Source organism: Callorhinus ursinus, unplaced genomic scaffold (assembly GCF_003265705.2).
Source record: "Callorhinus ursinus isolate GAN/ISIS: 27379988/994484 unplaced genomic scaffold, GSC_fseal_2.0 scaffold24, whole genome shotgun sequence".
In the NCBI taxonomy this organism is placed as follows: domain Eukaryota; kingdom Metazoa; phylum Chordata; class Mammalia; order Carnivora; family Otariidae; genus Callorhinus; species Callorhinus ursinus.
Genome location: NW_027397086.1, coordinates 18,393,313 through 18,415,319, shown reverse-complemented (window position 1 = coordinate 18,415,319; position 22,007 = coordinate 18,393,313). Strand labels below are relative to the sequence as shown.

General features: G+C 43.2%; 1 protein-coding gene and 2 pseudogenes across 4 annotated transcripts in view; 1 reads left to right on the top strand and 2 right to left on the bottom strand.

The window, feature by feature from the left end:
• PTGR1 (prostaglandin reductase 1) overlaps window positions 1-22,001 on the bottom strand; it is a 31,903-nt gene extending 9,902 nt beyond the window's left edge. The window contains exons 1-11 of one of the 4 annotated variants that reach the window (XM_073876556.1): window positions 21,866-22,001; window positions 21,514-21,756; window positions 20,394-20,577; window positions 20,118-20,213; window positions 19,686-19,801; window positions 17,996-18,041; window positions 16,075-16,131; window positions 8,354-8,521; window positions 4,615-4,732; window positions 3,765-3,920; window positions 1,009-1,117 (exon numbers count right to left, since the gene is read on the bottom strand). In XM_073876556.1, coding sequence (XP_073732657.1) covers window positions 1,009-1,117; window positions 3,765-3,920; window positions 4,615-4,732; window positions 8,354-8,521; window positions 16,075-16,131; window positions 17,996-18,041; window positions 19,686-19,791 — 760 coding nt within the window. In that variant the 5' untranslated portion in view covers window positions 19,792-19,801; window positions 20,118-20,213; window positions 20,394-20,577; window positions 21,514-21,756; window positions 21,866-22,001. Of the gene's footprint in view, window positions 1-1,008; window positions 1,118-3,764; window positions 3,921-4,614; window positions 4,733-8,353; window positions 8,522-16,074; window positions 16,132-17,995; window positions 18,042-19,685; window positions 19,802-20,117; window positions 20,214-20,393; window positions 21,371-21,513; window positions 21,757-21,865 lie in introns of those variants that run through there. The other 3 variants (XM_073876554.1, XM_073876555.1, XM_025888493.2) reach the window with 3 other exon arrangements.
• On the bottom strand, window positions 10,780-12,046 carry LOC112836619 (ADP-ribosylation factor-like protein 6-interacting protein 1 pseudogene; annotated as a pseudogene).
• On the top strand, window positions 13,340-14,081 carry LOC112836620 (rRNA-processing protein FCF1 homolog pseudogene; annotated as a pseudogene).
• Window positions 22,002-22,007: the final 6 nt, after the last annotated feature.

Below are 22,007 nucleotides of genomic sequence, written 5' to 3'. Positions count from 1 at the left end.
GCCTTTGGCTTGGGTCATGATCCCAGGGTCCTGAGATCGAGCCCCACGGGGAGCCTGCTTCTCCCTCTCCCTTGGACCCTCCCTTGCTCATGCCCTCTCTCTCTAAAATAAAATAAAATAAAATAAAATAAAATAAAATAAAATAAAATAAAATAAAATAAAATAAAAAGAATCTTAAAAAAAATAATTTGTTGTAGTAGAGAAGGACTCTGTATGAGGAGTTCAGAAGACACATCTTTGAGTCTCTTGCTAATAAGATTTAAAGAGCCTCGGGTCCTCTTGCCATTCATCTCCCCATCCATAAAATAAGAGGCCTGTACAACGTCTCTCAGAGAAGTAGGACTTAAGGAATGTAGTTCTCTAGTTGATACTGCTTTTGGACCTCTGTGGTATGAAGAGGGGAGGGGGTGGTCTCTGCATAGGAGAGCAGAGAGGTGGGGGACAGAGGCACAAGACAAACAAAACAAGGAACAGAGGGGAAGTGCACACTCCTTTCCCTTTCCATGGAAATTGTCAGTTTGGGGGAGCCAGTATGTCCTGCTGCTCTAGGAAGCACTGCCCACTACCATGAAAGGACATGACAGCCCGTTGTTCCCTTTACCCACCCAAGTCATCCTCTCCCCAACCCCATACCTCCAGCAACATCTCGAATATCCTAAAGAACCCTCATATTGCACCAGCCAGACCAAGGTGTTCTGTTTCTAAATCAAATCATGGCTGCCCTTTTACAACTTTGCCCAAAACAATAGGTAAAAAACTAAAACTTTTAAAAATTATCGACATTCTTCTGTGTTTTCAGATTCTGTTACTTCTCAATATCAAAATGTAATGTAAGCTATTTAGTACAAATATATGAAATTACATATTTTTAGTTTAATAAACACTATTTCATCAAGAATATCAGGAAGTCTTTTCAACATTTTGATAGTCGCTGGCCTATACCATATCCGTGAATATTCTCCTTGTCCAGTCTTTCTACCTCTGTGATCATGTGCATGAGCTCATTACCTGGGGGAGGAGGGCAAGTACTATTATATGTAGAGATGGCCCCACATACAGCAATTCTTCCAAATTTCTTCATCTGGGGGATAACAATGTTTGAAAACTCTCCACCTACCTATACAGACAGGAAGAAAACAAAACCCACTTTAAATACTCTAAATACTAGAAGATTCAGGAGAATCAGTAAGTCACAACCATCGTTTCACAAAATTTATTCTAGAAGTAAAAAAAAAAAAAAAAACAAAACCTGATTGAATTAGCACAGCAGTGCAGAAAATTGCAGTTGGAAAAAGACAGGAGAGGTTGGGCATTTCTATTTGTAGGAACGTACCATATATAACATACCTTTTACTTTATTATATTTTGGAATTCTCTGATCAGCTCAATAATCTCATTGCCCCATCCAAGAGCATGGAAAAAATACTCAAAAGCCACATCAAGAACAAAGTTGGAGGACTCACATTTTCCAATTTCAAAACTTACTACAAAGCTGTATTAATCAAGACAGTGTGGGAACAGAAATATAGATCAACAGAACTAACTTGAACTAACTCTAAAATAAAATAAAATAAAATAAACCCTTATTTTATGATCCACTGATTTTCGACAAGAGTGCCAAAACAACACAATAGGAGGAAAAAAAATAGTCTTTTCAATAAATGGTGTAGAGTAACTGGGTATGAAAAAGGAGGGGTATGGACCCCTTCTTAGGCAATACACAAAAATTAACTTAAAATATATCAGCTAACACCATAAAACTCTCAGAAAAAAACAGAGGAGGGGCGCCTGGGTGCCTCAGTCGGTTAAGCGTCTGCCTTCAGCTCGGGTCATGATCCCAGGGTCCTGGGATGGAGCCCCACATTCTCCCTCTCCCTTTGCTTGCTGTTTCCCCTCCTTGTACACTCTGTCAAAAATAAATAAAATCTTGGGGCGCCTGGGTGGCTCAGTCATTAGGCGTCTGCCTTCGGCTTGGTCATGATCCCAGGGTCCTGGGATCGAGCCCCGCATCGGGCTCCCTGCTCCACGGGAAGCCTGCTTCTCCCTCTCCCACTCCCCCTGCTTGTGTTCCCTCTCTCGCTGTGTCTCTCTCTCTGTCGAATAAAGAAATAAAATCTTAAAGTAAATAAATAAATAAAATCTTAAAGTAAATAAATAAATAAAATCTTAAAAAAAAAGGAAGAAACATAGGAGTAAATCTTTGTGACCTTGGATAAGGCAAGGCCTTCTTAGACATGACACCAAACGCTCAAGCAACAAAAGGAGAAATAAATTGGCCTTCATCAACATTTAGAACTTTTGTGCTTCACAGGGCACCATCAAGAAAGTGAGTGAAAGACAACTCACAGAACAGGAGAAAAGAACTGCAAACCATATAGTCAATCCTCCTTATTAGTGTATTCCATATTTGAGAATGGGACTACTTGTTAACATTTATTTATAACCCCCAAATCAACACTCACAGAGCTTGCCTGCTCATTTGGAGACATGCCTAGAGCCACAAAAGAGACACAAATTTCCCAGCTAAGGTCAGCAAAGGCCAAGGGTCTCTGTTCTTTTTTCAGCTCTCCCAGAGATTACTGGGGAGGGAAGGCAGTAGGGGGCAGTGCAGAGTAGTTCAAAAAGCTCCAGCTCTGGGGCTGGTTGGATGGGATGTGAACCCCAAATCCGGGAGAATGAGTTTGTGGGGCAGCCTCAGGCAAGCTTCTTACCACTTCTGAACCTCCTTTTCTCTTTTGAAAAATAAAGAAAATAGAAGCTGCAGGAAGAGTTGTTTTTAGGATTTAAGATTGTAATCAAGGTGAAACATGTACATATGTGTGACTTGATAGAACCTAACTACCAGGAATATTGAGAATTGGCTATATCTGATAAGGGGATTATCAGAACTTTTATGAAGAACTCTTAAAACTCAGCAAATAATCCAACTGAAAAATGGGCAAAAGATTTGAACAGACATATCTCCAAAGATATACAAATGAAAAGATGCTCAGTATCATCAGCAATTAGGGAAAAGCAAATCAAAACCACAGTGAAATTCTACTTCAAACCCACAAGGATAGTCATAATAAAAAAGATAGTAAGTGTTGGTGAGGATGTAGGGAAATTGGAACCCTCATACATTGCTGGTGAGAATGTAAAATAGTGCAGCCATTTTACAAAATTGTTTGTCGGTTCCTCAGTATGGAGTTTCCACATGACCCAACAATTCCACGTAGAGGTATATACCCAAGAAAAATGAAAACATTATGTCCACACAAAAACTTGATCATGAATGTTTATAGCAACATTAAGCATAATAGCCAAAAAGCGAAAATTACTCAGATGCTCATCAATTGATGGATGGATAAATAAAATGTAGTATACTGATTCAGTGGAATATTACTTGGCCATAAAAAAGGAATGAAGCACCGAGACACATTACAACATGGATGAAATTTGAAAACATGCTAATGTATAGTGTAAGAAGCTAGTCACAAAAGACCACTTTTGGGAGAAAATGGGGAGTGACTATAATGAGTACAGCATTTCTTTTTGGGATAATGAAATGTTCTAAAATTGATTGTGGTGATGGTTGTACAATTCTGGGAATATACTAAAAACCACTAGGTTCAACACTTTAAAGTGGGTAAATTGTATCTCAATAAGCCTGTTTTTTTTAAAGGCATACTTTCTTTACATATTTTAGGTGGAAACTTTAGAAGCATATTCTCTCGTATAGTACTTTGTTAGTAAATAAGATATTAAGTCCAATTTGTACTCACATTATCGAAGTAACAATCATAACCATCAGGAGAGGCTTTTTTCAAAGTTTCTTCCAAAGACTCTACTGTTTTGTAGTTAAAGGCAACATCATATCCAAGCTTTTTGAGGTAGGCAAGCTTTTCGTCAGACCCTGCTGCTCCAACAACTTTGCAGCCCTAAATGAGGGGAAAAAATATGGAAACCATTTATAGGCCAAAAGCACGGACCAACCCCCCCCTCCTAGTCTAGTATGGTCAGGTTCCCCAAGAACACCCAAAGTGCTAAGCCACATTTATGAAGATACCACAATGGGCCAATAGGCCCACAGGTGAAATTAGTCCCTGAATCAGCCTACAATCCAACTTGTAACTTTAGCCTGCCTCTGACCAACCAACAGATTCCGTCTCTGGTTATGTGGTTTGCAGCTGGTTTTAACTTGTTGGCTTGACAACCTTTTTATTTGACTCTCTTTATTTTTGGACTTCTCTTGCAGTGACTTGCATGCTATCTTTTGGTACAGTGGCCCTTTAGACTATAATCTGGGCTCAGCTCTGGGACTGTCAGCCCTCCCAGTGACTGCCCCCTTATTCTTTCATTTGGGCTAAAGCATTGGACTAGATCCTGTGTAATCATAGAGGAACTGGAGAGCATTCTGAAAAGCACTTTCGGGAAAAGACTAGAGGCTGTATTGGAACACAGAGAGTAGCTCTTCAGAAATCTCTTATATCCTGAATGTATCATCAACTTTTAAACAAGACCCACTAAACTAAACTCCATGAGACTGGGGAAGTTCTGCTCTCTTGACTGTTGTATTCTCAGTGCACACTGTGGGTATTGAGTAAATGTTTGGTACTTGAAGAAGACACTTACCTTGAGCTTAGCTATCTGCCCCACCACAGAGCCCACTGCTCCTGCTGCTGCATTAACCATCACTGTTTCTCCACCCTTCACACCACAGATGTCAAGTAGGCCAAAGTAGGCTGTTAGCCTGGGGGAAGAAAATTAAAGATATGTGGATAGATTTGTTGCTTATAAATCTATATTTATATCTTTGTTGCTTCAGATACATCCTGAAGGCCTTCTCAATAGCCCAGTGCCATGGGTCCTAATAAAAGACAAAAAATATAGGAAATGAGTATTACCAGCCACTAAGTGGGTCCAACTCCTCCTTCCTCACTCTTAAACAGGAATAAAGATGATGGGAACTAGAGAAGAAATTGAGAGTTGGTTGGAAAGGGGCTACAGTTTGCCTACCCCTAGGCCAAGTCTCAGGAGCAAAAGAAGATAAACTCTGGGGATCCTAAAACAGAGAGCTTGTGTCTCATTCCATGTGTGTCCCAGGGAGAGGTGAGCTTCATGGGGAAAGCCTCCATGTCATCATGGTGCCATAGCCACAGAACAGATATAATGGTATGCAGTGTCTAAGCCTAAGAGGTTCCCAGAGAAACACCTGGAGTTTTCCATGGCTCCTAAGTGGGATGGAAGAACTTCTGAAATTTCCCCATCTCATCCCAAATGAGATGTCGAAGTTAGCTGGCAAGGAAAGAACTACAGGGTCTACAGAGATGCAGCTCAGACAGTACTGACAAGTACTGGGTGAAGAAGCCACCAGCTCGGATGGCCAGCTTGGAAGGCGATGTGGCTAAGAACTCAGTGGGAAAAGGACACCAGCATAAGGCTAAGACAGATCAAGCTCAAGAAGTTGTTGTCTCCCCTCTACTGGCACGGAATGTGTTAGCCCTTGGAACTTTGCATCAACCCCAGGGAGAGGAAAAAAGGAAATCTTGAGTTTTAAACCTGAACAATGTGAAAAATCACTGAATTTAACTGAGGCTTTGTTTTACTACACAAGCCAAGATGCAGGCTTGAGATAGAAATGATGTACAGCCACCTGGGTGGCTGAGTTGTTAAGCGTCTGCCTTCGGCTCAGGTCATGATCCCAGGGTCCTGGGATCGAGCCCCGCATTGGGCCCCCTGATCAGAGGTAAGCCCGCTTCTCCCTCTCCCACTCCCCCTGCTTGTGTTTCCTCTTTATCTCTCTCTGTCGAAAAATAAAGTCAGGATGTCTGGGTGGCTCGGTCGGTTGAGTGTCTGCCTTTGGCTCAGGTCATGATCCCAGGGTCCTGGGATCAAGTCCCGCATCAGGCTCCTTGCTCAGCAGGAAGCCTGCTTCTCCCTCTGCCTGACACTCCCCCTGCTTGTGCACTCTCTCTCTGTCTCTGTCTCTCTCTCTGATAATAAATAAAATCTTTAAAAAAAATAAAATAGTTAAAAAAAAAGAAATGATGTACAGTAGTAGGAAAATTCTAAGTTATGTTTCTGCACCCCTGAGTCTGAGCGAATGAAATCTATATCCACTATGGCGACTGCTAAGCCACTTGCAAAATTTCATGTAAAAGGTATTTCTATATGAACGGAAACTATACGTCTGCCTCCGAGTATATCTGGGGATCCATTAGGGTTGGACATTGAAGGTAAGGCAGTGAAAGGCAAAGAAATCTGCACTTTTTCTGAGGACCCAAAAGCTAATATTCCCACATTGTTTTTTGAAAGTTGGATGGAGCATCACCTGCCTCAGAATCAAATGGAGTTTTATTAAAAATTCAGATTCCCAGGCCCCACTTCAGACCCACTGATTCAGAAATGCTGGAACATGAACACCTGGATTTTATACAACTAGGTGATTCTTATGAATGTAAGCAACTAAAAAACCGCACCTTCATCAATGCCGAAGGCAGAGGGTGCTGGACAAGTTAGCAAAACCTCAAATGCGAAGCAGAAAGTGCATTTTCTGATTGTCATTCTACCCATGACAATCAGTACCCTCCACCCCAATCTCTGTCCTAGAAAATTCTAAAATCAGCTTTCAGTTAGACATACTGACCCAAGATACACAAGGCCTTTCCCAAACATCACATCCTTCTAAAACTGGAAAGGAGGTAAGATGGAGAAGTCAACAGTAAAGAAATCTTAAAGGAAAAATTAAAGACGCACTTTGGTCTAAGGGGGACTTCGATCAATGACAGGTTGGAGAGCAAAACACATCAACACCTCCAGCTTAACAGAGAAAACAAAGGTCCGATGAAGGGAGTAATGCAAACTTTGGAGGAATGTTAAATCTCTGGAGCCTGGACAGCTGCAACACCCTAGGTTTCAAAGTTCAACTTCTTTTATAGTCTATAGCAGAAGTTCCAGTGTTCTTGAAGGGTTGACCCACGCCACTGGTAAGGAATGCTCAAAGAATGGACAGTGTGTCACTAGAGGAGGTTAGAAACATAGCATAACTCCTCTCCTCAATCAGTGAGAACCACTGATATGAAGTTGATTGTTTGGTGTAAAAGTGCACTCCTCAGAGGCTTGGAACAGGGGAATGAGAAGTATACACAAATGAATAAATTACCCTCTATTTCAGGATTCAAATCTCCTACTATTTTACAGATTACTCTCTCCCCAACTAAGTCATGGGAGACTTGCTTCAAGGTTTCCTCATGTCTCCCTTCACCCCTGCCTTCCTCCACCTGGCTCACAATTTAGAGAGAAAGACAGGTGGAATAGCAAGGTGGGAGGAGGGTCTAGGGCAAGCAGGCAGGACTCGGAAGTGCTATAATTCTGTTTAGTGCCCACTTACTGAAAGTAAGGTATTCAGCATCCTCTAAATTCATGAGATTGTCTCTTGGCCGTGGCAATTCTGAGGAGTTCATATTCTGAGTGCAATATGAACTTGGGGTACAGGGGACTGGTTTTTGCTAGAGGCTCATCATTTGAGGTATATATTTCCATTTCATTCTTTTAAAAGTCCTTTGAAGTGTGAAAAAGAAAGAGGGGGGGAAGGAAGGGAGGAAGGAAGGGAGGGAGGGAGGGAGGGAGGGAGGGAGGAAAAGATCATACAACTTGGAGAGAGAAAGGAAATTCATGAATTCCAGACTAAAAATGTTTCGGGGGGACTCCAACAAAAGGAATTCAATTGGCCTTGCTTCTCCAAACCATAAAAGGAAACTTGAGGTCCCAAGTTCAGTTGAGACAGGATGAACTGACCCAGGAGTCTTCCTGAGTTAAAAGGCCAAGGAACTCCTGAGGAGTTCAAGTCTGTGTCAACCTGAGTGACTGTACAACCATACTTATGATTCATCTCAGTTTAAATAATCTCAGATCCCTTTATACCTCAGGAAATTCAGATGTGCATAGGGAAAGGTGGGGAATGAGAGACAGTACAGAAAAGCCAAGGTAAGACTGAATTCTTTTCCCCCTTTTAAACTCTGAAATGGAGGCACAGGTGAGTAAGGAGTGAAGCCAAGACACTTCCAGAGATGGAGGGAGCTGGTTCTGTTGTGTTACATTTGCCCACTGCTAGGGAGGGGTCATGCCCCATGCTTCTCCGCCCTGCTGCTCTCTGGACCGGAGGGTGGCTGGCCTCATTTTCCCTCTTTCCTTCAGTCCAAGGCTAACTCTAGTCCATCTTCTTCCCTTCTTAGTCCTACCATCTACTCCAACCAGCCCCTGAGCCTAGACTGTCTCAAGTTTCTTCTTGTTGACCACATTCTGAACAAACTATTTTGAAAAACCAGAATGTCAGGTATTTAAAGAAATGAAATATACCCATGAAACTTACCCTGTCATGCCCACTGTTCCCAGAGCCAAAGACACCGGTAACGTGTCTGGCCATTCTGCGGGTAGCTTTTCCAGATCTTTCCCATCAGAAACAGAGTGCGTCGTCCAGCCTGAAAAAGCCACTACCACAGTTCCTGCTGGGAAGGCTGAGTTTTTACTTTCCACAACTCTGAAAGATAAAGCACATTAAGACATGGGAAACCTCTTTCAAAGGAGTTGGGATCCTGCATGGGTCGTTTCCTAAAAGGGCACTGAAGTTAACATTCCATGATTAAATACCCCACCACATCTCTCCATCGTAATTCCTCGCTGCTGGTTTCTCCTCCTCCTTGACAGAAAATATGGGCCATCAGAGAAGAACTCTCTGACCTGGTTCCACATCTGTCTCCGTCCTCACCCACTTTCTCTCTAAGCAAGAGGCACGCATCCTCTGGCTCAAGGTGCCCTGGATACCAGCCTCTACTGTTTTTCGGGGGCCGCCCTCCATCCCTAGCCCCTCCTCCCTCCCAAATCTTTAGCATTGTCCTGTCCAATGCAACCTGCCTTCCACTCCCGCTACTCCACTAAGGTCACAACAACTTCTGAGTGCACAATCCAGTGGGCACTCTTCATTCATTGTCTGATTTTACCTTTCTACTGTATTCAACACGCTGAGCTACCCCAACTTCCTCATTGGTTTCCGTAATACTGACTTCACCGGGATTTTTCTCTCTCCCTCTGAGGTGCCCCTTTTCAGTCTCATTTGCTGATTTTCTGTCTCCCACCTTCGCCCACCGTTAACCATTTTATACTGTCTTCCCCCTGATCGTGAAGTTATGTAACACATTTATTTTAGAAAATTTCATGTATGAAATAAAATTATCAGTTCTAATCCCACAATACAAAGATAACTGCTCATATTTTGGGGTGTGTTATGGCAATCTTAATGATATATTCAAAAAAGGCATATTATAAGAATGCAAACTAGTGCAGCCACTGTGGACAACACTATGGAGATTCCTCAAAAAATTAAAAATAGAACTACCATATGATCCAGTAATTCCACTACTGGGTATTTACCCAAAGAATATGAAAACACTAATTCAAAAAGATATATGTACCCCTGTGTTTACCCATGAATTCAAAAAGATATATGCATCCCATTGTTTACCTGCATTATTTACAATAGCCAAACTATGGAAGCAACCAAGTGTCCACCTATAGATGGCTGGATAAAGAAGATGTGGTATACAGACAATGGAATATTACTCAGCTATCAAAAAGAATGAAATCTTGCCATATGCAAGATTGGCTCTAGAGGGCATAATATTGAGTGAAATAAGTCAGTCAGAGAAAGACAAATACCATATGATCTTACTCATATGTGGAATTTTTTTTAAAGATTTTTTTTTTGAGGAATTCCACCTTTTTAATTTTCCCCCTTTTACACGAAACAAAGTAGAAGAAATAATACAAGATTAAAACTGCAAAGTAGTTAACTGGTAGAACACATATACACAAAAAAATCCAGATAGCAAGATAGGCTTATCTACAATGAGGAAACACATGTAAAAATTAAGGTAGTTTGTAGTTTTCATAGGAAACATTAAAAAAAAAAATCAAACATATGCTACAATGGGTGCTACTGTTTACAGTAATATTGAAGGGGAGAAAACACTCATTAGCGACAGATATACCACAAGGTCCAGCATCAGTGCAGTCAATTCACAAAACTATATTACAGCTAGTTAATCAGAGTTTAAGAACTATTCCCAAATGTCACATTTTCGGCCCTCAGAGGTTCATGCCTACAGATTTCAGCTATTCTAAATTTCTAGCTACTGAGAGGGAGAATGATTCTAAGACACTTTCCAAGCAGTTACAAAATCTCTGTAGACCAGAGGCCACCTATCGTCACCAAAAGTCTGCTCTCCCCAGCAGCCCTTGCACTCTTCAGAGAGAGAGATCTAGGAAAAAAGTCAGATGCCAACATAAACACCACCTCCTGTGCCAAACCTCTGGGGGCCAAAGCAGCCAGCAATTGCCTTCAAATAAGCATCTTGAGGCTTACCTTCAAAGGCCTAGTCTGGTCTCAAAAAATTAGGCTAAGATTATTTTCTACTGAAATGACTCTTGACTAAGTATAGGAAGACTTCTGTCCTTTATTGGCTGGTGTTGGAGTGAAGGTCACAGACCTGAGTCTTAACCTGTTATGTACTTGAGTTTCAATTGGCTGAAAACCTGAAATTAAAAATATGCTAAAAATCCTAAACACAAACTTCTGGAAGCCTGCTGTTAAAAAGCCTCTAAGGATCTACTAACTTGAAGTCTAAGAGCAACGAGAGACGAGCTCAAAGCCTGTCATATTCCCCATTTGGGAGGAAAGATCAATGTTTCTTACAAATTACTAAGTTTTTCACAAGGCAGAAACCAGCACATACTAGGGCATGGAATTGGTTTCATTTTATTCCAGAGGATTCTTCTCCCATTGTATAGAAACAGCATGAGGAATGAATCTTAATTGGTCTCTTCATTGGAAGTGGTCAACTTGGTCTCTGTATTCATGAAGCCAGGCAGTTTAAGCAGACTGTGGAAGCAGACAGTAGAACCAGCTTCCTGTAGCCACAGACCACTAACTTGTATCTAGCTAAAGCAAAGATCAACTGGAACAATTAATTATCCAAAGTCACAGTTAACTGTACTAATAGGTGAAGTTCACCACTATATTATTTTAAAGGAAGTTGCCTAAAAGTAAGAATGCAATTAACCTGGGTGGAGAAAAATCAAAACAAGTCCTACTCAGGAATGAGTTGTCCATATAAGGCCAACTGATGAGAACGCATCCAGCTACACTTCACATGAAGACACTATGCATAAAGCCTTACTCGGCAAGTCTGAATTTCTCCGCACTAAGGGCAAAAGAGGGAGAGCAAAGAGCTACTTCTGTAACATTTTAGTATCCAGACAGCATAACAGAAACTGTTCCCAAGGACAATGTATATGCCATTCATTACACTGAATAAAGCAGATGCATTATTCATTTTTCTTTTTGTTTGAGAAGCTTATTTATCTCCCTTTTGGCCATTCCAATGTACTTCAAAATGATTCCATGCTGGTTTAATCCAGGAAGCAACAGTAAGAAAGTCACTATCAGGTAGGTGAGCAGCAGGTTGTGGGCTTGCTGTCCCACCCAAGCAACCGCAGCAAGAGAAACGATCATGGTCATGAAGTACATTTTAGGCTTTTCTTCCTTTAGCGTAAAGAGGCGTTTCCACCAGCCCACAGCTCTGCGTCGAGTTTTTACCAGATTGCTACAAATTTCATGGAATCTTTGCTGTTGTTCAGTGGTCCATTTATTGGAGCCAAAAATTCTAGAAGCTAGAATGGGAACAAGGTAGTCAGCCAAGCACAAAAACGTAACAAAACAGGAAACACCGGACAGAACAGATGGATCTAGATAGTAGTCAGTCAGAAACACCAAAGAAACCACACCCATGATGGCAGGTGGAAACCAGGCTCTTTCCCATCTGAGGACTTTATCAGCCATCAGCATCACTTCTCCCCATCCCTGCAGCTGCTCTTCCAGACTTGCAGTCTCTGCAGCCAGCAGGTTGGTGCTGCGATTATCTCCCTCCGCCATCGTCCCTGAGGTGCTGCCTTAGCGGGCACACACCGCCCCCCAAACAAGCTTTCCACAGAGACCCACACAGCGACCCTAACGCTAGCGCTTTGTTTTTAAAGATTTTAACTTAGGGGCGCCTGGGTGGCTCGGTCAGTTAAGTGTCTGCCTTTGGCTCAGGTCATGATCCCAGGGTCCTGGGATCGAGTCCCACATCGGGCTCCCTGCTTGGCGGGAAGCCTGCTTCTCCCTCTCCCTCTGTCTGCCGCTCCCCTTTAAAAAAAAAAAAAAAGATTTTAATTTATTTATTAGAGAGAGAGCATGTGTGCGAGGGAGAGCAGGGGCAGAGGGAGGAGGAGAAGCAGGACCCCCACTGAGCACTTAACACTTAACTGACTGAGCCACCCAGGCGCCCCCATATGTGGAATTTAAGAAACAAAACAAAGAAAAAAAGAGACAAACAAAAAACAGACCCTTAAATGAAGTGAACAAACTGGTGGCTGCCAGAGGGAAGGTGGGCCCTAGGGGGATGGGTGAAATAGGTGATGGGGATTAAGAGTACACTTACTGGTTTTTGTTTTTTTTGTCTTTTTTAGATTTTATTTATTTATTTGACACAGAGAGAGAGCATAAGCAGGGGGGAGCGGCAGGCAGAGGGAGAGGGAGAAGCAGGCTCCCCACTGAGCAGGGAGCCCAACGTGGGGCTTGATCCCATATTTATTTACATAATTGAAATCACTTTATATTTTGCAACCCAGTTTTTCTCTCTCAACATTATACTAGTATATATGACTTATACTTTTTCCCATGTTAGTAAGAATCCTTTAAAACTGAAATGAATTTAGGGGCGCCTGGGTGGCTCAGTTTGCGAAGCATCTAACTCTTCATTTCAGCTCAGGTCATGATCTTAGTGTTGTGAGATCAAGCCCCGCACTGGACTCTGTGCTGGGTGCAGAGCCTGCTTAATATTCTCTCAAGCAGACTCCACACTGAGGGCAGAGCCAGATGCGGGGCTCAATCCCATGATCCTCAGATCACAACCTGAGCCAAAACCAAGAGTCAGACGCTCCACCAACTGGGCCACCCAGGTGCCCCCATATAAAAATTTTAAACTATGATTGGACATGGGAGAAAGATAAAGATAAACAAAGATCCAAATATTTGCAACACTAATATTCCTAACATATAAAAAGATCTTACAAATCACTATAAAAGATGAAAAGACCTAAAGGAACAAAGGAAAAGACATAAATGTAATTCACAGAAGAAAACTGATGATTAATTTACCAAAAAAAGTCAACATCACTAATAATGAAAGAAATGGAAGTTAAATGGAAATATCAATGTGAATTCATCTCAGATTGCCAAGATGATAAGCAATGGGCATATAGGTATGAGGAAACAAGTTCTTTAATATGCTATTGGTGGGAGTGGATATTCATACAATCTTTTTGAAGAGAAATTTGACATCAAAACTTCAAATTAAAAATGTGCATCTATCGGGTTGGTGATCTTGGAAGAAACAAGAGTACGGCACGAACATGGGGAAGCAAAAGAAAGCAAGAAAGTATGCTACCATGAAGCGAATGCTTAAGTCTTTGAGATCAGAGGCTTAACGAGGATAGATTAAAACCTAAAAAGAAAGAAAAGGAAGATCCCAGTGCACTCAAGGAAAGAAAAGTCCCCCAACATCCTCCCTGCTTATTCTTCCAATATAACACAGAGCTGGGCCCACCTTACCACATCCTGGTTGATACCAACTTTATCAACTTTTCCATTCAAGCCAAACTTGACTTAGTACAGTCAACGATGGACTGTCTGTATGCCAAGTGTATCCCTTGTAGAACTGACTGTGTAATGGTTCAAACTGAGAAACTAGGGCAAAAGTATTGAGTGGCTCTAAGGATTGCCAAGGAGCCAAGATCTGAACCATTACCATGCACACACAAAGAAGCCTATGCAGATGACCGCTTAGTACAGAGAGTACCTCAGCACAAGTGTTACAGTGTGGCCAAGTTGACCGGACCTTACAGGATGAATCCAGATGCCTGGAGTTCCCATCATGTCCATTTCTAACCACAGGTACAACATCGAGCGGATGCCAGATGACAATGCAGCCCCTCGGTTCTAATCCTTTTTTTCTTTTTTTTATTTGACAGAGAGAGACAGCGAGAGAGGGAACACAAGCAGGGGGAGTGGGAGAGGGAGGGAGAAGCAGGCTTCCCGCCGAGCAGGGTACGGGGCTCGATCCCAGGACCCTGGGACCACAACCTGAGCCGAAGGCAGACGCCAAACAAACGACTGAGCCACCCAGGCGCCCCTAATTCTTAAAAGATAAGAGTTCCTCTGCCTTCCTTTACCAACTTTTTCTCTTGCCAGTTCATATTAGCAATATGCTCTAGCGTGAATTATTCTTCTTACCCATTTGCTCTGTTACGAGCTGAGTATGGTTAAATACACTCACTTTTTGAAGTTGTTTTGAAATTGATATTTTGTATCATTTTAAGTATTGTTGCATCTTTTTATAAATCAGATGATTGCTCATTTTAAAAAATGTGCATCTCTCGGGGCACCTGGGTGGCACAGTTGGTTAAGCATCTGACTCGAGGGGTGCCGGGGTGGCTCAGTCGTTAAGCGTCTGCCTTCGGCTCAGGTCTTGATCCCGGCGTCCTGGGATCGAGCCCCACATCGGGGTCCCTTCCTGCTCTGCAGGAAGCCTGCTTCTCCCTCTCCCACTCCCCCTGCTTGTGTTCCCTCTCTTGTTGTCTCTCTATCTGTCAAATAAATAAAAATTTAAAAAAATCTTAAAAAAAAAAAAGCATCCGACTCAGTTTAGGCTCGTTGTGACCTCAAGGAACGGAGATTGAACCCCGCGTTGGGCTCTGTGCTCAGCATAGATTCTGCTTAAGACTCAATCCCTCGGGCACCTGGGTGGCTCAGTTGGTTGGGCGACTGCCTTCGGCTCAGGTCATGATCCCGGAGTCCTGGGATCGAGTCCCACATCGGGCTCCTGGCTCAGTGGGGAGCCTGCTTCTCCCTCTGACCCTATCCCCTCTCATGCTGCTTCTTTCTCTCTCTCTCAAATAAATAAATAAAATGTTTTAAAAAAAGACTCAATCCCTCTTCCTCTGCCCCTTCCCAACGCTGTGCTCTCTCTCTCTCTAAAATAAATAAATAAATCTTTATAAATAAATAAATACGTTAATAAAATATGCATCTCCTTTGACCTAGATTTTATACTTCTGGGAATTTAATGTGAAGCAATATTCATCCAAGTAGGCAAAGAATATACAGACATGCACAAAAAGAGGCATACATGTTCCTTGCAGAACTATTTGTGATAGAAAAAACTGGAAACGGTTGCTACCAGGAGTAGATTAGTTACATGGCAGGTAACAATGGGATATATTGGCAGCCATTAAGGGGTGCCTGGGTGGCTCAGTTGGTTGAGCGTCTGACTTCAGCTCAGGTTGTGATTCTGGAGTCCTGGGATCGAGCCCTGTGTCAGGCTCCCTGATTCAGTGGGGAGTCTGCTTCTCCCTCTGTACCTCCCCCCTTCACTTGCGCTCTCTCTGTCTCTCTCAAATAAGTAAACAAAATCTTTGGGAGAAAAAAAGGATTGATTTAAAAAAATTTGCAGCCACTAAAAGGTAGGTAGTATATTTACATTTTATCAACAAAAGATATCCATAACATATTAAGTGAGAAAAAGCAATTTGTTGAAGGGCATATAATCCCATTATTTAAGAAAAATTATAAATATTAGTTTGTGTACTAAGCAATTTTTGAAATAATAATACATTAACAACAGTCACCTCTAAGGTTCAGATGATAAGGGAACTTTCAGTTTCCAAGATCCAAATTTTTGATTTATTTGAATTTTTGCAATAGTCATAAACTGGACAATTACAATTTTTTAAGTTTAAGAGCTGCAATGATGTCAATTTCACAGGCTTCCCTCCTTTCCAATTAGTCAGGAAAGGGGCAAGATTTCCCAAGTTGCTTCCAAGATCAGTGAGTGAATCACACAGACTGAAGAAATTGTAGGGGAGATAGACAGAGGTGGACCCAGAAGGAGGTAAAGGAGAGACATATTATTCAAGCACTGAGACACACAGAAATACCTGGCCACTTGCTGCCCCATCATCATATCACCCTCCTTCAATCTTTTGGCCGCCACTCTGAAAAAGAAAAATCCATTCTTAATACATAAGGACATCTGGGGAGGGGCCCCTGGGTGGCTCAGTTGGTTGCGCATTTGACTCTTGATTTTGACTGGGTCATCGAACCCTGCCTTTGGATTCTCTCTCTCCCTCTCCTTCTGCCCCCATCCCCACCCCTTTCTCTCTCTTGCTTGCGTGCATGTGCTCTCTCTCTCTTAAAAAGAAAAAAAAAAAGAGCGTCTGGGGAAAACCATTTTGAGTTTCAGTCCACATGGAAAATCAATGGGAAAGTGTGTGCTGATACATGAAGGCAAAATAATTGAGTGAAATGCAAGAGGAGAGATGTTAGAGGTAGTCCTGCTGTGACCCCAGAGAAGCATTCTGATAGCATTTTTCTGTGAAATGAATATGAGACTCTTACCATCATGCTCCATTGTGGATGAGTTTCTACCAGTAACTTTTAAAACATAACCCAGACACCACTGGGTACTTGTTTCTCAAATCACTAGCTGTGATATTGTGATTTAGAGTAAGAATTAATGTATTCTGTCTCTATCCCGTTTCTGGCACAGAGCTCCTAAAACTCCTCGATTTCCTAAGTGATGAGAGTGATAATGGCATATTTTGTTATATTAATGAGGTGATTTTTGGAAAGCACCTAAGGTTGGGGGCTGGTTGCCAAACCAACCACATGATTAGAGGGCTCTAACTTTCATTGCCCCCTCGCCAGACCTCCAGGAAGTGGGGAGGGGCTAGAGGTTGAATCAATTGCCAATAGTCAATGATTTAATCGACCATGCCTATGTCATGAGCCTCCATAAAACCCTAAAAGGACAGGTTCGGAGAGCTTCTGGGTTGGTGAACATGAGGAGAGGTGGGGCGAGTGGTGCCCTTGGGGAGGGCATGGACACTCCTTGCCCCTTCCCACATACTTTGCCCTATGCATCTCTTCCATGTGACTGTTTCCAAATCATAAGCCAGGAAGCTGGTGAGTAAACTGGTTTCCCGAGTTCTATGTGCCCCTCTACCAAATTAATTGAACCCAAGGAGGGGGTCTTTGGAGCCTCGGATCTATAGCCTGTTGGTCAGAAGTACAGGTAACAATGTGGACTTGGGATTGGCATCTGAAGTGTGGGAAGGGGCAGTTTTGTAAGACTGACGCCTTCACTTGTGGGATCTACAGTTAGATAGTGTCAGAACTGAATTGTAGGACAACGAGCTGGTATTAGAGAATTGGTTGGTACTGTAGGGGGAAAAGTTTACAAATTGGAATTATTGTCGCAGAATCATACCAGCCACACAAAAAGGGATGCTAGTTAACATTTGGAAACATTTTTTTACCTTAGATTTGAATCTCTATTGATCAGTTCTGAAAACAATTATTTTAAAGAATGATGACTACATTATTTACCAATAGGCAAAAATTACTGAAAAGTTAGTGCCCCATCAAGGCTTTCATTCTTTCCCTTCCCTGGATTGTTTACTGAGTACAAATATTTGATTAAATTAAAAGAATAGAGGTAAATGGAAGGCAAGAAAAGCTTATTTTAGTCTTACCATCTTCCTCTCCCCAAATTAGTTGTCAGTAGTGAAATGGACAAATTGTATTTGGGATCCTTTAGTCTTTTAATTTTGGGGGAGCAATGAGAGGCAAATTGTGCACATTAAGACAGGAAATGGTGGTCAAATAAAGGGGCCAAGGGAATCCCTCATCAAACTTCTCAAACCTTTGCTGGCAAAGATGAGCAACCATGAATCTTATTGCTGATATTATACTGGGACAACAGGAGGAAAAGACAATCAGTTGGATATTTTAAAAGATGGACTATTTCAAAACAGGATCCAAAGCACAACACATGAATTTTTAGGAGGAAAATCATACCTCATATAAGGATCCACGGTAAGGAACAAAGCTTCCAGCAGGACCTCTAGCAAATAAAGCATTACATAGGCAATTAGAAACTCAAGGCTTGATGCCTTCCTTGACTTTGGCATTCCAAATAAGCACTCAAAATAAACATTCTAAATAAGAGTATCTTTCTGCAGAAGGTTGGCCTTCTGCACTTGCTATTAAAGAGACAGACAACAAGAGGGGTCCAGACCCGATCATCATCATCACCATCACGTTATTTACTCAGAACTCACTCCATGCTTTACATGGATTATTTCACATGATATTCCCAACAACTATTGTTTCCATTTTACTTAGGCTTAGGTTAAGGAACTTGCTCAGGGCCACATTTGTAATCACTATGTTACAGTGCCCATATAAGGTTTCACTGACAGCCCCCGTTAGTATTAAAGAATATATATTTTGCTGGAGTGACCCTCATGCACACATTCTCTGGAATTTTGAATCGGGAGTCCTGGCTGTCTATCCCAACTTAGATGGGACTGAACTTGGCCAAGCTCTTTGATTGCATGTCCCTTTCTCAAAGCCTGCCTTTCTACCTGCAAACACCCCATACGGTCTGCTCTACAAAGCTAATCTCCAAACACGTTACAGCGGTGCCGCTGTTTCTCTCCCCTAGATTTCCTTAGGGTTTTGCCTTGTCCTTCCACTTCCCCCCATGGGATGGGAGACTCCTCAACAAAGGAGGAGACTTTTTCCCTCCTGTCTGTGCACAGGATAATCTGAGATCTGCACACAGCTGCTAGGCCCTGCTTACCCCCTTGCCCACCCCATCACCAGGCTTGCCAGGACAGAGAGGAAATCCTCCCCAGCATTTGTCAAAGTCAGGAACAATGTACCATTTCAATTATGAAAGAAATCAGAGGGATCCTCCTCCCACATGACATCAAGGCTTCAAACAGAAAACCTTGAAAAAGTCTCTGTGGAAGATGGCAAAATTGTCACAAATACCTTCTATCACTGTGTGGGGCCTCCTCGCCACTCCTCCCATCAAGAAGTCTATGTCTCTGGGGCGCCTGGGTGGCTCAGTCATTAAGCGTCTGCCTTCAGCTCAGGTCATGATCCCAGAGTCCTGGGATCGAGCCCCCCATCGGGCTCCCTGCTCAGCAGGAAGCCTGCTTCTCCCTCTCCCCCTCCCCCTGCTTGTGTTCCTGTTCTCGCTGTGTCTCTCTCTGTCAAATAAATAAATAAAATCTTAAAAAAAAAAAAAAAAAGAAGTCTTATGTCTCACTCCTTGAATCCGGACTTGGCTATGTGACTTGCTTTGCATATTAGCAAACATGATATAAGTAGAGGCTTGAAAAGTATTTGCCAACACCTGCTGCTCTAGATCAGTGGGACCACTGCAAAGACAGAGAGCTCACAGCCAGCTAGAAACTAGCCTGCTAGAAAGGCCACCCAGAGGACTGAGGCATGCACCTCTGCAGAGAGCTTGCTAACCACCAAATGAGTGAGGTCCAACCTAGATTAAACGGTTAGCCCAGATGAAACCTACAGAGTTACCACCAACTTAACCCAGCCCAAATTGCTAACCCACAGAATTGTGAGCCAATAAATGATTGCTGTCAGATGTCATTGTTGTTTGACTGTTGTTTGAGGTAGTTTATTATGCAGCAAAGGCTAACTGATAGTCTTTTCCAGCTGAAATCGTATGACTTACCTCCATTTTTTAAGGATGGGAGTTCAACTGTCTTTAACTCAAAGTTACTATGAGTAGGGCTGCCTTCAAAGTGCTTCTTCAGGGTCCAGCTCTTAGCATGAACCATCCTGAAGTTTCTGGAACACAGTAAACACGTAGTCAACCGCCATGATGTGACTGGATTATTATGACTTCCTAGCCCCCGCGGGGAAGCCAGGCAGCAGGGTCCACTCACCATCTACTTCTCTTCATGATCATTTAACGCCAACCACATTTATTGGGTATTTACTACCTTTCTATTCCTGTGCTAAGCACTTCATATGCACTATCTTATTTTACCCTCATAAATTTTAAGATAGGCATTATTATCATTGCCAGTGTACAGGGTACAAGTGAGGAAACTGAGGCTTCCTCAGAAATCTCCAAGACAAGGAAAAATATTAAAACCGACACCGAAATTCTTCCCAGCCACCGCTGCGGTTTCACGAGGGCACTGGACAGTTCCGTGGTGGGTGAATATTCCGTTCCTCACCTCACATAAAGCAAATCCTGAGAAAGAGCATCAAACACAAAGAACCGAATAGAAGAGCACGTACACCTTTCAGATGGATATAACACCTTTCTAAGGCAAACAGTTTCAGCCTCCTGAACACCCCGAGGTGCTACTGCTGCTCAACACAGTGGTGAGTTGACATTGGCACTAAATGGGAAATCAGGGTTTAAACTTGCCTCCACAGGAAACCAAGAGAGATGATTCAGACAGCCCTGAGCTTTTGGGATCAGGACATTTTCTTGGACAGATCTCCCCTGCATCATGAGGGAGCCGCTCCTTCCCCACGTGTGTACCTCCAGCGGACAGGTCTGCAGTCGCTGGCGATTTCAACAGTCCCACAGCAGTGTAAGCAAAAAAGAGCTAGGGGTCCCCCGAAAAAGAAAAAAACTGAGACATAGCTTTCCGGCCACAGGAGAAGTCATTTTAGGCCGTCAGCTATTCTTGCGACCTATGCCCTACTGACTCTACTTGCCCTCGCTCCCTTCCTGCAGAACTTCCTCTAGGAGGTGTTAAAATTAGAAAGGAATACAAGAACCTCCGCAGTTTAGGATTTTATGGAAACAAAGGGAATGCAAAAACTAACCGTTTTTACCTGGCCAGATAATAGCCCAACCAAATCAGAGACAATAAATCAATGGTAAAACTCCCAGCGCTGTTTCAAAAGCAAAGACTGATCTCACGCACGTTCTTGGGCTGTTTGAGCACTCAAACTCCAGGCGAACTGGTCAGGGAGCTGGTGATGCCGACCCTTGCTGGCCCTCATGACTTCAATCAACTAGGACCTGGACTCTATTGATTTCGGATGACCCTTGCCCCAGTTCTATACTGAACTTTCTTTTGCGAACCCCCTCATGAATATGCACGTACCCTTAGCTTAAAACGTCCCCAATTTTGTTTTTCGGGGTGACACTACGTTGGGAAATATCCCTGGTGTTCTCCTTTACTCTTGCAAGTAAAACCCTTCCTTTTCTTATGCTTTGGCTTGGTTTTGTCTTTTGACTAGACACCCCCCCACCCCCCGAGAGGCGACCCCAGTTGGGGGTAACAGCAGTGCCCTGGACACTTTTGCATTGCAAATGGACCGGTTCCGACCGTCGGAACCGCAGCCCGGTTTCTCTACTTGTCTCTTTTCCCAAAAAGGCAGCCAAGTGCGAATTCCTCCCCCTCACCAAAGGACATGGCCTCAGGGGCAGCCGAAGTCCGGAGAGAGTCCCACCCACCGGAAGAAGATGTCCGGATGCAGTGCGCCCCCAGGCACACTCGCCCCTGGCTCCCACCTCCTCTCCCCGCACACACCCGTGCCCACTAACTGAATTCCGACCCCTATCTTTCATCTCCTTCCACACTTGTTCCAGTTTTGCAGTCCTGAAAGTTTCTTAGCCAGCCGCCGCCCCGGCTAAGGCAAACTATGCCGTGCACCCGAGCGCAGACAGGCTACGCCCTTCCCTCCAGCATGTCTCCGAACTCTCCAAGAACAAGCAGGGACCGGTAGGCATCGATCGGGACATCTGGCTTTCACGTTCCTCGTAGTGCAAGACTCTGAAGTTATTAATCAAGAGGAGACGGGGGAGCAATGCGCAAACGTTCCACAATAGGGAATTCTAGGAACTCAACAGGAAAAAAGAGTGGAACGGAGATGTTTACTTACCCCAGCCCGCAGGTTCCACTACCCAGACAGAATGGTTGCGGTTGTGCAGCGGAGCGCCCACTGCCTGCATTTAAGGCCGTCCGGGGAAGGTGGGCCCAGGGGCGGAGCTGCTCCTGCGTGTGTGTGTGTGTGTGTGTGTGTG